This window comes from Aphis gossypii, chromosome 1 (assembly GCF_020184175.1).
Source record: "Aphis gossypii isolate Hap1 chromosome 1, ASM2018417v2, whole genome shotgun sequence".
Classification (NCBI taxonomy): Eukaryota; Metazoa; Arthropoda; class Insecta; order Hemiptera; family Aphididae; genus Aphis; species Aphis gossypii.
The window spans coordinates 34,495,356-34,511,265 of record NC_065530.1 but is presented as its reverse complement, the minus strand read 5'-3'; the positions used below and the strand labels follow the sequence as shown (position 1 = coordinate 34,511,265).

Genomic DNA, 15,910 nt, shown 5'->3' with positions numbered 1-15,910 from the left:
AATAAAATCCTGACTACGTGCCTGTCTCTAAATACATAAGTGACTTTAAATATAAATTAAAACAAAGAACTTGCGTTGAATAAAATAAAAATGAATTGTTATTTTAAACATTTTTATTTCATTCAAGTTATTATTTTAGTTGAAAAAGTCTACTGCGTTTCCATATTTAATCATTAAAATTTCAAATAGCATTCGGATGCATGACTGCGTGAGAAAATTGAATTTTAGTTTGAGTAAATATTTAATCGACTATAATAGTTCATGTTAGTAGTTAAATATAAAATTTGTATATACCTATTTCGTGGAATATTACTTACTATTTATTATTGGTCTCTCATAATAATTTCATTGTCTAATCATAATATTCAAAACATTCAAAATATTGCATGATACTAATCATAACTTAAAAGTTCTTTGTAACAGTATAAAATAGTATATAATAGATATAACATGTAAAATAATACTTCATTCAACATTGTATTAATTAATTTCCAAAGATATTATAATGCATGTACATCGATACCACTAAAAAAATATTCTAAAAAGCATTATTTGTTTTAAAAAAATAATGTTATTCGTAAATCATAATAATAGTAACAATGAAATTCGTGACTAACGGAAATTGGCACAGCAAGAATAGAAGACTCGTTGCAAAACTTTCAACTTAAAATATAATATTACTTAAAAGGTAATAATCATGATTTTTTTTTTTATAATTTATGTAAAATAACTTAAAATTGAAATGTTCAATAATTGGTCTACCTATGACGTATACACGATAAACAAGTTGTATTGTAGTAATGTAAAATATGTAATATTAAACTACGCTAAAATATTTTGACTTTTAACGATAAATTATAACGCAATATGTAGTATATATTAAAGGGTAAAAGAGTAGAATTCGACTGTATAAAAAAAATGTAAGTAATAAAATGGCGTAGAAAATTATTAAATATTCGTATAAGACTTATGCGTATGTGTGTATATGTATATGCACATATAATATAGGATATGGTATCGTGTATACACTATACTGTTATAAAATATAAATATCTATACCGGAACAAAATAGTATTATTATTTATCCCGTTGTGGTCTACCCTCCATGTCAATCAATTAATCATCGGTCGTCAAAAGCTTTTGGAATTTCATCCGACTTTATACTCCATTGAGCAATTTTTGTAAAAACGATTCATGACGCCCCGACCAACATACAAGACGGAAGCTCACAGACGTAATTGATTTGTTCCTATTGAAAATATCGATTATTCTTAATTAACCTTTGTTTGTTGTATATAAAGGGAGTAAAATGAAAAATTAATGTAGATCCAATGTTATTAATTGTTATAATAGTTGTTTTAGTATATCTTCGCTGTTTTGATTATTATTTAAGTTTAATTTAATTACCTATACACTATATCCAATATGAATATAGAGTGATTTAATCATATTAGACCACCTCTGCTGTTATTTACTTATGTTTACTATTATTAAAATTTATAACATTGAAAATTAAAAAAAAAAAAAAAAACAGTGAATTTTAAATATAATTTTTTTCGGTAAATTGTATACATCTCCACTCTAATTTATTTATTTTTAACATTAAGAGTGTGATTTGTGTATTAAATAAATGTTTTACACAATAAAATAACCACTATGAACAGCAAAACCATTAATAATTATTTAAATATATATTCTTATAGTGATGTCAGTGTGATATATCCTAACTTAATCCGCAAAATATACCATTCTACTCGGTTCCTGTTACATTATATATATTCGTTACCAAATTGGATAATTCCATTAATATTTATACTAGAAACATAAATCAAAGCGCTCTTAATCTGATTGTTTATGGTCAACGTATACTTTATACTGAATATGATAATAATATCAAATATGTGTTATGCGTGTACAGATATTATAGATGTGATGTTTCTACAATGTAGGTAAATATATATTTATAATTAAATTGCATGTTCCAAATATTTTGTTGCAAAAATTGTGGGAAGGGATTAGATATTAACCGTGGGTGTGTATTTAATCTCCATCATGTTCGTAATACTAATTAGGAACACCCTATTATATACCTTATAATATATAACATATCATAAATTCATATACACATCATTTGCTTACATGGGTATACAGTAGGTACCTATAAATTGAATACTGATTAAATTAATTTGTGATTTTGATTTATCAAAATTTAAGTACAATAATAATAATATAATTTAAAAACAAGTTGAACTTTATAAGATTTAAAAAATGATTAATACAAAAATGTGTACATTAAATATTACATTATTTATAACCGCATAAATTGCTCATTAAAATAATCAATTAATAATAATATATTATTAAATTACAATTACGTAATATTTTTTATGAATATTTGCTCAATACATTTCATTATCTGTATGTATGATAATAGTGTTATTTTTCTAACTATAACGATTTATTATTCGGAGTTATTAGTTAAACATAAAAAAGTATTTTAATTTCAATAGTCTTTTAAATTTTTAATTGAAATTCTAATCAAAATTTAAATAAAATAAAATATCAGTAGTCGGCATGTCAAATGTTTGAATTAGTTTAAATGTAATGACTCTTGTTAATCTTGCAATACATCCATTCATTTAAGCTTTAAATAAATTTAAATCAATCATAAAAGGATTAGACTAGATCTAATATCTAAACTGTGTACACTGTAACGTTAATTCATACATTTTCTGACTAGTTTACGGAATCTATAAATTATAATTAAATGTACACCTAATACTTTATAAAAATAAAATATTTTTCTACTGTAACATTTTTTTTTTTTATTTTATTTGGAAAACATTATTACACATTTGCCTTTAATTGAGAACAAATCAAAAATGTATACATCATAATTTAAAATGAATTGTTGGTCTTATATTATAATTTATAGGTTTATGGTTTAAACACTAAATTCATTAATACATATAACAAAATCGGCAGTGTTGTTCATGGCATTCCAGGTAACGTGTGGTTCTAAATCCAGACGTAAGCTATTCTTGATTAATTTGAATTCAAAATAAACTAATTTGAAGTTTATACGAACCTAATTTGTGAATTAATTAGATAGAGAAAGTTTCATTAGGTACCACCATGGGTGCCCATTGGGGAGAACAAGATAGGGCACTCGACCCACCCCTGACAAAAAATACTATGAACTTGTAGCTCAATAAATATTACTATAATATTATTATTATCTTTATTATCTTACATTTGATAATTTATTTTTTTATTTTGACCTACCCTAAAATGTTACTTATAGGCGCCCATGGGTACCACAATATCTAATTAATCTTTATATTTTTACATTTAAGACTTATTAATACCATGATATATTATGTATACTTTGGTATACTTCAGTATATTAATACAACTTATCGCATAATAATATATTTAAATACGCGAGTTGAAAATTGCAATCAACTTGATTAAATAACCTACTTTTATTATAGTTCGAGGTATATATACAGCCATTAAAATAAATAATAAAACTATATTTCATAATAATATAGTCTAATTAAATTAGATAACATCTCCTATCACTGTATTGAAATGAAATATATTGATATTACTTTAAATTACCGAAACTTATAGAAAACAAGGAAAGGCAATAAAAGTATACGAATATATTTTACTAGCATTAATGTAAGGTACATTAAAAAAAAAAAAATTGTGTTATAAATAAATCCCAAAAACAAATTTTATTACATATTCAATGTATAAGCCAATTTATTTTAAAATTATTATTTACTATTCTTTTAAATTTAATTTGACACCAAGGAGTTGAATATTATTATTATTATTTTGAAATCAGGTATTTTGGTTTTATTATTTAATAACTAGTTTTTATATGCAATTTAATGTGCTAGTTTTATTTTCTTAATTTAAAATATACGAGTAATAAATTGGACTTGTGTATGCGTGATTCATAATTTAGCTATTCATCAATAATTATTGTTTATAAAAGTAACCTTATATAAGATATGAAACTTGAAAAGAAATGTATAATATTAATTTTCAAAGAAATACAAATTACATCTTATTTTATTAAGTTATCTATATCTATTATTGTTTGTAAATAAATAAAATAAATAATATCATAAATGAACAAAACCGAAAGGATATATCTAACTTTTTGATATTTTAATGTTCAAAGGGCTTAAATTTTTTTTTTAAATTTAAATATATTATTGTATGTAATTAAAAAATGTATTTTTTAAAGCCACTTACTTTATTTTTAGCTCTCTGTAATGATGATATTTTGTATTGCATGGACTATTTTCGTAACAGCATATATTATTTAGGTGGGTATATAATATTTGTATTTTATAAAATCATATTATTTTAGATATTTTATAATAATTACAATGACCCAATTCACCTATCGAAATTATAAAAATTCACATAACAGATTTGAGTTTGTTGTTTAATCAATCAAATTGACTACAATAAATAAAAATCTATTTTCAAACCACTTATAGTTATAGTTTTAATAATCAGATAACTCTTCATAAGGTATTTTTAAAAAAATGTGTAAACTATAAGTAATAATCAGGTTGAAACCATCTTAGTTCTATCATATTATTTCGTATGCCATCCTTCATATTAAATAGTTTATCTATAAAAATTAAAAATACTAATAAAAAATATATAACCTACTGTTATAAATATATAATATAAATATTAAATTGATAACAATCTATTTTATTCAATATTTTTGTAATAAATGTGGCCTATTGGCACACGTGAGATGTAAAATATTTTTTGAAGAATATTTCAAAAATTATTGACGGAATCTTGAGAGGTTTTATTATTTTTACAACAGCATAACATCTTATATTTATTGCAATCTATAAAGCGCACTGAAAACTTCGTTATTTAACATTTTAAAAGCTTTTTCAATTTCTACTAAATGGTTAGGTAGACAGTATTGTTTTTGTTTTCAGTGATGTTCAATTGGGCTTTTGAACAGAACTTATCGGAACTTGGACCCTGTAGGAAAAAGTACATAATGCATTGTCAAAGACCGATGATAGTTTAATTAGATACAGATTCATTTCTTTATAATATTTAAATTTATTCCACGAATGGTTTAAAATATTGTTGGTAAAATAATATCTTTAAACAGTATACTTGCTATAAGAATATTATTCTAATAATTATTTCAAAAGGAATTTATATTTTTAATTGTTCTAAGTTATATAATTGTTTTTATTAATTTAATAATAATGCGTTTATAAAATATTTTATTTTATATGACGAATTAATTACGATTATATTTTTTTTTCTGAATACTTATTGAATATACGTAGTACGTACACAATAAATAACATGTTTTTTGTATAAATACTTTTATTAAAAGTTGCTTCAAAATATAATCAATTAAAATTACTAATTTTTACGACACTTACTTAAAATAAATAGTCTCAAAATTCACATATTATATTTTATTTATTGTCAAGTTGTAATATACATAATATTATTTTGGATTTCTCATTGCAAAAGTATTAGCCTATATGTTTGTTATAAAACAATTGATAACGATATCCTAATTATTTATCTGAAAATATAAATAATAAAACCCATAACATTTAGGTTGTAGACGAAAATAAGTGAATGGATAATATAAGTGTGAAATGTTAGGTTTACGTTATCTTGATTCTCTAAATAATACCTATGTATTTAAAGGTTAGGTACTTTTATCGTATTTGTGTATTATACTCCTTGGAATTTTCATTATATTGGTTTATGGAAATATTTATCATCCAACGTAGGTTTTATATTTACCATCAATCAACTACTTGAAATTTATTTATTTATAATATATTATACTTTATACATATTACATACATATATATATATACGTTTTCAATATAATATTGAAACTCCATATCTTAATATAATATAATAACTATTATAATTTATAGGTGATAATAGATATAAGTTCTGTTGAATATTTATAGTCATTAATCATTATTCTTAAATTATATAATTCTAAACTTAATTAATTAAAATCATAATAGGTAAAAATATATTTTGTAATACAATTTATTTTAGAACCATCATTTATTATACACAAGATTTTTATTATATGTAAGTAAAATCTGAAAATGCATCTTCCATCATTATTACACACAGCGACAAGAGTGGGAACTATTGCAAACCAAATTGTATGATACGCGACAGACCTGTCCTACCCATGATCTACAACAGATGTGCCAAACCTTTTTCAACTTGCGGACCACATTCGAAATTTATATTTATACTGCGGGCCGTATACATTTCATGTTTTTTTTTCTTGTTCATTTTGATAAATACTAAAAATATAATATTATCTTTATTCACTTATCGAGTTTATGACATTCATTTGACTTTGAGTACTATGAATCATTAAATTATTCTAAGATTTTGAAATACTGGATATTTCCATGCAAATTTATAGTTTTATTTGATTATTATAGATACTACAGGTTCGCATGTATACAAATTTCAAATTAATTTATCTCTATTAAATATTCTAATATCTAAAATATTATTGTTTTTAATATACAAATTCAAATTTATTTTAAGATATTTTATGACTCTTAAAAGTTTATTAAAATAACATTTTTTTTAAAACTATATATATTTTTTTATTTATTTAATTATACTACCTGTACACGTTTTTAATTGTATGATATTTTTAGGATCTCTTTGAAATATTTTCACTAGCTGAATTCGTCAAGCGGATCACGGGTTGGACAAGCCTGTTATTCAACGATCATACCATTTCATATCCAATGACACAAAATAAATTTTTAAAAGTAAAAATATATGTTTCAAATAACATGATGACATAATGATAATATAGGTTAGACTCATATAAGACTTGATTGTGATCGATGTGTATGTTTTTGTATCCCGTCATTATGATTTGTGGGTAACTAATGAGTTGTAGATACACATATAAAATTAAAAGAACACTTTAAAAGCATATTCCCGGTATCGTAGAGTGGGTTTAGAGTATACATACTACATCATTGCAATGAATTTTCTCCGGCCAGTAAAGATGTAACTTAAAGTTTTGTAAAAAAAAAAAAAAAAATATATAAGACATGCTAGTGAGTAATTTTTAAATTTCCATGAATGTATTCTTACTAAGGAGTGTCAGCATAAACCAGAAAGTGTACTGTCAAGTTCAGTAAGGGTAAAAAATCAAAAGATTGTAAAAACGTTTTTATTTTTGAGTGCGTACGCCTGGCACAAAGGCAATAACTATAGTAGCTATACGTCGTTATTTTACCACCACGGGAGGGCACACAAGTTATTTTCGCATATAGTAATAACGTTTTATGCCAAAAATGGAGAATGGGAACCTAAGGGTTGGAAATCTGACGAAATGGCCATTTTACGCTCAGGTAAATAAAATTTCCTATTTCGGGACGAGTCAAATGGTCTGTATTTATCAGACGCCACCGTCACTGACAATAAAATAGACCAACGCCATTTCATTTCCATCGCCATCCGCCATCGTTGTTATAATCATAATAATATTGCTATTATTGTGCTCCTCGGCACCGATAAATATCCGTCATAAAATGTAATCGTTGGCCGTGTGGGATAAACATACAAAACGCAAATACACACACACACACATACTCATATATATATTATAAATACCCTATAAAAATCTATCTGTCTGTATACGTATATATATATATGTATACAGACAGATTTTTATAAAATGTAAGAAAGGATAAAATAGACATTTTTAAACACATTACCATGCGCAAAACTCATCGATAAAAATTGTATTTTTATGACTTATGCTGATGATACTTACGACAACGATACACACAACATCTTTAATTATTTATCGTATTACATTTTGACTTAATTGAGCTATTATTTTTCAACGATTATAACAACAAAATGATAATTATTTGAACGTAATTATTTTTTAAATTATTCTGTTTTTAATATAACGATTTGTGATGTATATAATATGTGTTTTTGTATAAAATATTCTTGTATAAGTAAACATTTTTCTAGTTCAAATGATAAGTGTGTACATGTGTAACTGTATTTGATCGAAAAATAATTAATTATTGTTATTTACCTATGTGTTTTTTGGAAAATATCGATGAATTTATGATGTGATTTGAAAAAGTAGATAAAACTATCGAAGATAAAACACATAAAATCTATTAATTGAATTAACAAAAAAAAAAAAATTCAATCTGTTTGAACAATTAATACAATTATTGTTTTATTGTATGAAATTCCAAAATATATGAACTATATACTGTTTATTTTTCTTATAGTACTAGAATGTATGGCTTATGAAACATTTTAAATTTAAAATCATTTGACAATCAATGTATTATTTGAAAATTATTTAGTTACTAACTCTGATTAGTGTTTCGTAGTTTGTGAGTAAATTCTACATTTTTAATTGTCTTTAGTTTATTTAATTATGTATATATATATATTTAAAACTTAAATAAAATAAATCAGTTTAATAGGTATTACAGACACAGTGACATTAATAATGTTAAAAACGTATTTACCGTTAAATTCAAGTAAAAGAAAAAAAAATAATACGAATAGTTATAACAATATAAAAATCAAGCAATATTAACCAAGTTATAAGTGTTCACTAAGATAAAATGTGATTTTTCATAAAACATTGATATAAATATGAATTATTATAATTGGAGCTGTGGTAAACAATTAACACCCTTCAAGATTATAATATAATTTAAGTTTTTGTTGCATGTCAAGTAATTTATTATTAATCATTTTGATGTATGAGTTTTAGTATATTATAGATTTGTAATATAGATTCCATGAATAATTTGACGAGTTAACTATTATATTATATTATCATACGTTAATGGATACTTGTTCATCTTGCATTTGGTTTCGAGGGGAATAATATTATAAATCTCGTGTGGCATGCGTAGTATAATAAATTATCATTCGAATAGAAAAATGTATTACACAAACGTGAGTGTTGAACTTCGATTGATTGCGTATATCGAACTAATACATTTTAGCATTTCAGTTCATGGCAAAAATAACGTAATGGCATTAAGGACGAATGTGAGAAATTGTTCGGTGAAAGTAAACTGAAAACGTACCTACAGCGAGTTTAATTTTTAAACCCGCAAAACTGAGTGCTGACTATCGAAGGTGGAAGTCGGGGGCAGCTTATTTGGCTCACGAAAACCATATTGTGGTTTGGAGCACTTTTATGCCGACGTCGTACACGCCGATGTTTTAACAGCGGTAAGGTGGAAAAAATGCGTTTACGGGTGGTGCGTGGAACTGAGGATTGGTCGGTCGGGGGTGAGGGATTTCTGCCATAAGAAACATTCATCAATTTTAAGGGCTGTCAATAGCTGTATTCATTGAGGCTCTTCGCGTGCAACAACAATAACAACCACAACCGCAACGGCAACCACGACCACAACAACGACGTCACGACGACCTACGCGTACACATACTTTGCTCGCCGATGCGTCTGTCCAAATCGATAGCCAAATAAAATACAAAATAAATATTGGACAAAAAAACAATATTCGTATTCTCTTACGGATTTCAACACCAATATAGGTACCAATACGTATGCAGTGCACAGTAATTTGTCGTTCCGATCGAAAGAATCAAAATTTTTTTCGAACACAATGATAGTTGTAAGGAAGAGGACATTGAATCGTTTTGGTTTTCCCATTTTTTTTTTATTCATTGTAACCGCATCTGCTGGTCGATACGTTACAACGTCCACGGGAGAAATGGTAGAGCTTGATGGTATTACGTTATTTTCAAGTATAAAATATTTATATATTGGTGTGTGTGCATGCGAGCTTGAGAATATTGTGTGTATGTGTAAAGTATGGCGAAAAACTGCAGTTGAGGATAATGGGAATAAGAAGAAAAAATATATCAACTCTAATAATATTTTTTATGTTTTATTCGCTAGAGAACACTCGTGCAGTTAGTTTACAAAGGACACCACCGCTGTCACCTATATGTTTGTCGTTTGAAAGAGGACAAAAAAATATGTATTTATTTGTGTTTACATCTCGGAAATGCCGAGAAAATATTCTTGTTGTGTAAACACACGATTGAAAAACGTCGTTTATATTATAATACATTCAAAGTTGCCTCAGCGGAAAATACCTGAATGTTTCCCGTGTTTCCCGTATAACGAAGATTATTTTGACTTGCAGTCATCTGTGATAATAATGTGTATGAACACAGTATAAATACATATTTTACTTTTATTACAAATTTGTGAAAAAAAAAATAAAAATATATACTTATAGTATTTAGGAAAATAAATTATACCATGGATAGCACAGTTGAAAGTTTTTAAATATGTTATTGCGATTGAATTGTAAATACCAACAATCTAATGAAAATTGATTCTCTAAAAAGATAAAAATAAGATAATAGACTATAAGAACTTTTATAATAAAATAGTTATATCATAGTCAAGTTATATTACATAGCTGAGGTGCAATTATATAGTAATAAAATTAGTAATAGGTTTTAATTATTTTCATTATAGTATTTAGTAATTTTCTGTGTCCATTATTGAAACTTAAATAATTTTAAATAAATAATGTAATTCAATATTAGTTTAAGTATAAATATACGACCAGTGATTTATGCTATAGTTTTTCGATAATACGTTTAACATAACAACTGAAAATAAAGAAGATTTGCACAGATTGCTGTGGAAATGTTATTATAATGCTTAAAATAAATGTTTAATGAACTAAATAATGTTAATAATAATAAACAACGTACTTTTAAATAATAATACATTTTTATCGTAGAAAACTAAAAAGTTGGAATATTTTACCATATATATACTTAAATTATAATTTTTTTTTGTTCCTGTAGGAAATAAATGATGTCCACAAGAACCGATTTTTGAACGCAATGGCTTGTCATTGAATTAAAATATAATTTAACTTAACATCCATTAGAGGGGTATTATACTCAATGGTTATTTTCATTTTTATAGATTTTTACTAGTTAGAAAAAGTACAATACTGTACACGGTAAAGTAGTAAATGTAAAATTTCCATCGAAAACAAACTATTAAATATCTTAACGATTGAACGTTTACATGTGTGCAATATAAAGTGTATAGTATAATAGTAGTAGGTTTAATGTTGTAGACGTTGAAGTTTTTATTTAAAATCAAAGTCTGTATTTTAGCTATATATAGTTATTAGTTAAGTCGTACAAGGATTTTTCTACGACTCGAGAACTGTAAGGAATATGTAGTAATTAGTTTGAAGTTTATATGGAGAGCGTTATAAAACGATTTTCTCTACCCATCGCTACAAGCTCTTAAAGTCGACTGATGAAAGGGGATAGGCAGAAGTGGTACATCGAACAAAACAAAGTCTTATGGTCGAGAAACATAAAATCTTAATAGTTTTTTTTGTTGTTATTGTTATTTTCGTTTTATAATATTTTAAAGTCCTAAACGACTTGAAAACGCGTATACGATTCTTCGACGCATGTTTTTACGATAAAACCATTGAAAATTTGAATCAATAAAATGTAAGGGAAACGCACGAAAACACGTACGAAAAAATCTAACTTCAACGTTAAGCGATATGACATCGCGATGAAAACGCGCGTGTAACCTTTCTGTTACAGATGAGACGGACAACGGTTATAGGATACAGGATAAAGAGGATAATGTGTGTACAAAACGACGTGTGAACCGCGTGACAAACACATATTGTTGTAGAAAATACAATAATAATATCGTTCAGAATGACGTCGGTGGCGTTAACGGACGAGATGGAAAAGTGAAACGGACGTTTTTGAAATATCCTTTTCGCGGAAGGACTCTCGAGTCGGACGCCCACGATACCGTGCGCGGTGCGACCACAACAACCACGTTTGTAGGTAGGTATCGATACGATAAACGGTGAACCGCAGTGTAGGTATAATAACTACGTTAGGTCAGTTAGGTTATATATATATATATGTATAAATACTCACGGTGGTGACGGTGCTGGCGCTGCTGCTGGCCCGGTGATCGTGTTGGCCGCGTTCCGGCGGCGCGGCGGCGGCGATTTTCGACTCGACCGGGCCGACGCCGTTCTTGACGCTGATCTCCAGGTAACAGTGGCTGTTCTCCAGGTGGCTCTGCGCCCGCCGTTCCTCCAGCACGATCTTGCGGGCGGCCTGGAAGATCTTGTAGTACACGGTGATCATGACGGTCAGCGGTATGTAGAACGATCCCAGCGTCGCGTAAATCTGGTAACCGAAGTTCTGGCACACGGTGCAGTGCGGTACACCGTCCACCGTCGAGTGCTCGTTGCCCAGTATGAGCACCGGCGGCAGGCTAATACACGCCGCGCCCAGCCACACCAGCGACACGCAAACCAACATCCGGCGGGGCGTCCGCTTCACGCCGTACTCCAGAGGCTTGGTGATGGCGTAGTACCGGTCCACGCTGATCATGCACAGGTTCAGTATGGACGCGGTGCACGACAGCACGTCGAACGACACCTGCGGGACCACACGTTGTCGTCATTAATATTATTATTACGGTGAGCGGTCGTATTTAAAAATGTATTTAATTTGTCGTTTGTTCGGGGTCGTCCGACCTCGGTGTCCTGGGAGTTTTGTCCGTTTTCCTCGGTAATTTTTAACGTCCCGTCGGCCGAACGTCTGTATCCCAGTACAGGCTTAACCCAGGGGATGTAAAAATTACCAGGGAAATTTGTTCTAGATTGAGCGCTTAGAAATCGACACGAATTGCACGAATATACCAAATCGGTCGGACGACCATCGAGTGAGTCGAGCGATAGTGGTGTTAGAAACGACAAGAGATCCGCGGCGGTACCGCGGGTGAGAGACGTTGACCGACCGACGACGGATTCATTGCACGAACGGAGGGTGGCACGATGTATATTATATTATCACGATGTTGTTCGTGAGCCTATATTATGACGACGATACTGTTATTATTGTACACAGAGATTTTGTATGTTTTGCACCAAACGGACAGTGTTGACGGAACGATCCGTTTCAACGTCTACACTTGTGATTTTGAAAAGGTATAACCTTAGAGAGCATATTTTATAATTCCGTGTCTTTACAAATCAAAATCTCGGAAAACAATTAAACAATTAATATTTGTATCATTATTTTAGTTTATTATTATGTTTTTTTTTTTGTATGACAATACGTGTTTTAAATTGTATATATTTTTAGCTGAATATTTTTTGGAGTACTATGTTACATTAAGTCCATGTGTAGATCGTGTAACTAACTAGTTATAACTGTGCAAGTATTTAAAGTTTAGATGAGTGGAACTAGAATTCTGATAACGATTTAGAATCAATATTTAAGTTTTTTTTATAAAAATAATTATCTAAAACAATTAATTATATTATATATTTTTAGGTCTTTAGGTGTTGTTTAATTTAATTTTTCAAGTGCCGTGCATATGATTATTTGTAATTTTAGACGTTTATTACAAATTAAATATGATTTGTTTAAAACAGGTGTTATTAAACAGTCATATTACTTTAATTGGATTTTATGTCGAGAAAACAATAGCTTGTATTATTTGTAGAATTTCCAGAAAGGAATCACAGCGATGGATATAATGCGATTATGATGTTAACCGAGATTTAATTAGTTTTAAAATTTAAAATTGAAAAAATATATCTATTTTTAGGATTTTAGGATTGTTACATTTGGTTGATTTTATATATATTTTTTTTTAGAAAACTATAATAAAAATAAAAATAAAATACACACTTTAACAGTAACTGCTGTAATTCAGAGTTAAAAAGATTCCATTGTTAATTTATAATACTAAAATGTCGGATATAATTTTACTTTTTCCATTGTATTCCTCGTTATATATTTTTTTGAAACGTGTGTGTCACAGAACTGTATGCATAATATAAATCGATAAACAAGTGATTTATTGAAATAAGTTTTGGAATTGTATCTAATAAAAAATGTGTTTTTCTTTTATTCAAATGTAAAGAATATGCGAGTATTAAACGTAAATAACATACTATTAAAATGACAAATGTTTATTTTTATTACTGTTTAATTCCAAAGTTAAATAGCATCGCAGCGAGTAAGGCATATCATTATATTTCCATTGTGAATGTACTATGTTGTAAGTACCTACTGTTCACATAATTGCCAACCAGTTTATACTTAGCGTTTACCTTCTCCTCAATAAATAATTGGTTAGTTTTTTATTTTTTATTACCAAACGCTCGTGAATGTAATAAAACTGTCAGAAAACGGTATTTTTCTTGGATACATCCAACTTTAAACTTTACAACTATATTATTATATGTTTTACATATTAATCGATTGTTATTCATCAAAATCCTCTGCTCCAAAAAGTAAGAAACTGAAAATACATTTTATCGATTTTTTTTTTTTTTTTAAAGTAAAACGCGTATAGTTTTCTTCAAAAACAAATAAATTGAACGATTAAACGATACCACGTTTAGTGATAGGTAACTGCTGTCCGATACACATTCGTTTTTATGTACTCACGATTTATAATATCACAAACCACTACCTATTCTAACGGGTGCAGACAGTTTGAGCAAGTGTACAATCCATCGAAACTACCGTCCGAGTACTAATAATTACGAACAGAGTTTACGGGAAAATATTGATTTCTAATATCATTATACACTTCGCGCGTATGACGGCGGTACATCAGCCAGGCCCCCAGCCCACGCCGACGGACGGGAGCGATATCACTCTGCTCACCGTCGTCGTCTGCGTTACACGTACCCATAGGTCGCACATGAACGTGCCGAACGGCCATTTGCCCAGGACCAGGTAGAGCAGGGCCATGGGCATGACGAGCAGGGCCACGCACAGGTCGGACACGGCCAGCGACACGAGCAGATAGTTGCAAGGGCGCCGGAGCTTGCGGACCAGGCACACGGCTATGCAGACGAGCACGTTGCCGACGATGGTGACCACGATGACCAGGAACAACACGGAACCGATGGTGAACGCTTCCAGCGCCGTGTACGTTGACGGCGGCCCGGCGGCGGTGGTCGCGTTCCTAACCACTGCTGTCTCGTTGCTGTGCTCGTACACTGCGGCCGTGACGTTGACGCCGTCCATTTAAACGACATCCGGGTACGCCGACCCGAGCATAACCGGCCGGCCACTCAGGTCACGCTGGAGGTCGCCGTCATCGCCGCATCGGCGGCCCGTCACGCCGGAAGCATGATCGGATGAGACGATCGTTATATATTATGTTGCCCGACCTGAAATCAACGAACGCGTAAATATAGTTATAGTAGGTATGAGATTTTCGATTTACGGTTAAAGTCGCTAGAAGAAAATATGAAAAAGGTTCAACTATAAGGTAGCCATTTTCTTTGGTTTTGATCAGACAGAGAAGGCCCATGAGTGGCAATCTTTCCGACGCCAAATATGACAAATAACAGATCACTGAAAACGGCATGCGAGTTATGAGTAATAATACGATTGAAATCATCATTTACTAAAATAATATCGTTGCATCAGTGTAAATGTAGATCAACAGAATTTCCCCTGCATGGTGAATTTTCACGGATTTAAATACTTCAACAGTGCAGTGAATAATCTACTTAGATAGCTCGAAAATCTAGTTACACAGACTATTTAAATCTAAAAAATTTTACAGATGTTTATCGCAGATCAATTGAATAAAAAAATAACGTTTCATAACGTATACTCAGTTATAAGTTTTCGTCCGTAAGAGACGATAATATTAGAAATATAAGTGCAGATAAAATACATTATAATATATTACAGTCGCAATATAGAAAAACTACTTTCTTTTTTTCTTTTATTGAAATATTGA

General features: G+C 29.3%; 1 protein-coding gene across 6 annotated transcripts in view; it reads right to left on the bottom strand.

Moving 5' to 3' along the window:
• Nucleotides 1-15,910, bottom strand: part of LOC114125176 (5-hydroxytryptamine receptor 1-like) — a 203,722-nt gene that overhangs the window by 47,198 nt on the left and 140,614 nt on the right. For 5 of the 6 annotated variants that reach the window (XM_050207070.1, XM_050207065.1, XM_050207083.1 and 2 more), the window contains 2 exons: nt 14,842-15,329; nt 12,058-12,570 (listed from right to left, as the gene is read on the bottom strand). In XM_050207070.1, coding sequence (XP_050063027.1) covers nt 12,058-12,570; nt 14,842-15,183 — 855 coding nt within the window. In that variant the 5' untranslated portion in view covers nt 15,184-15,329. Of the gene's footprint in view, nt 1-12,057; nt 12,571-14,841; nt 15,330-15,385; nt 15,408-15,910 lie in introns of those variants that run through there. The other variant, XM_050207087.1, reaches the window with a different exon arrangement.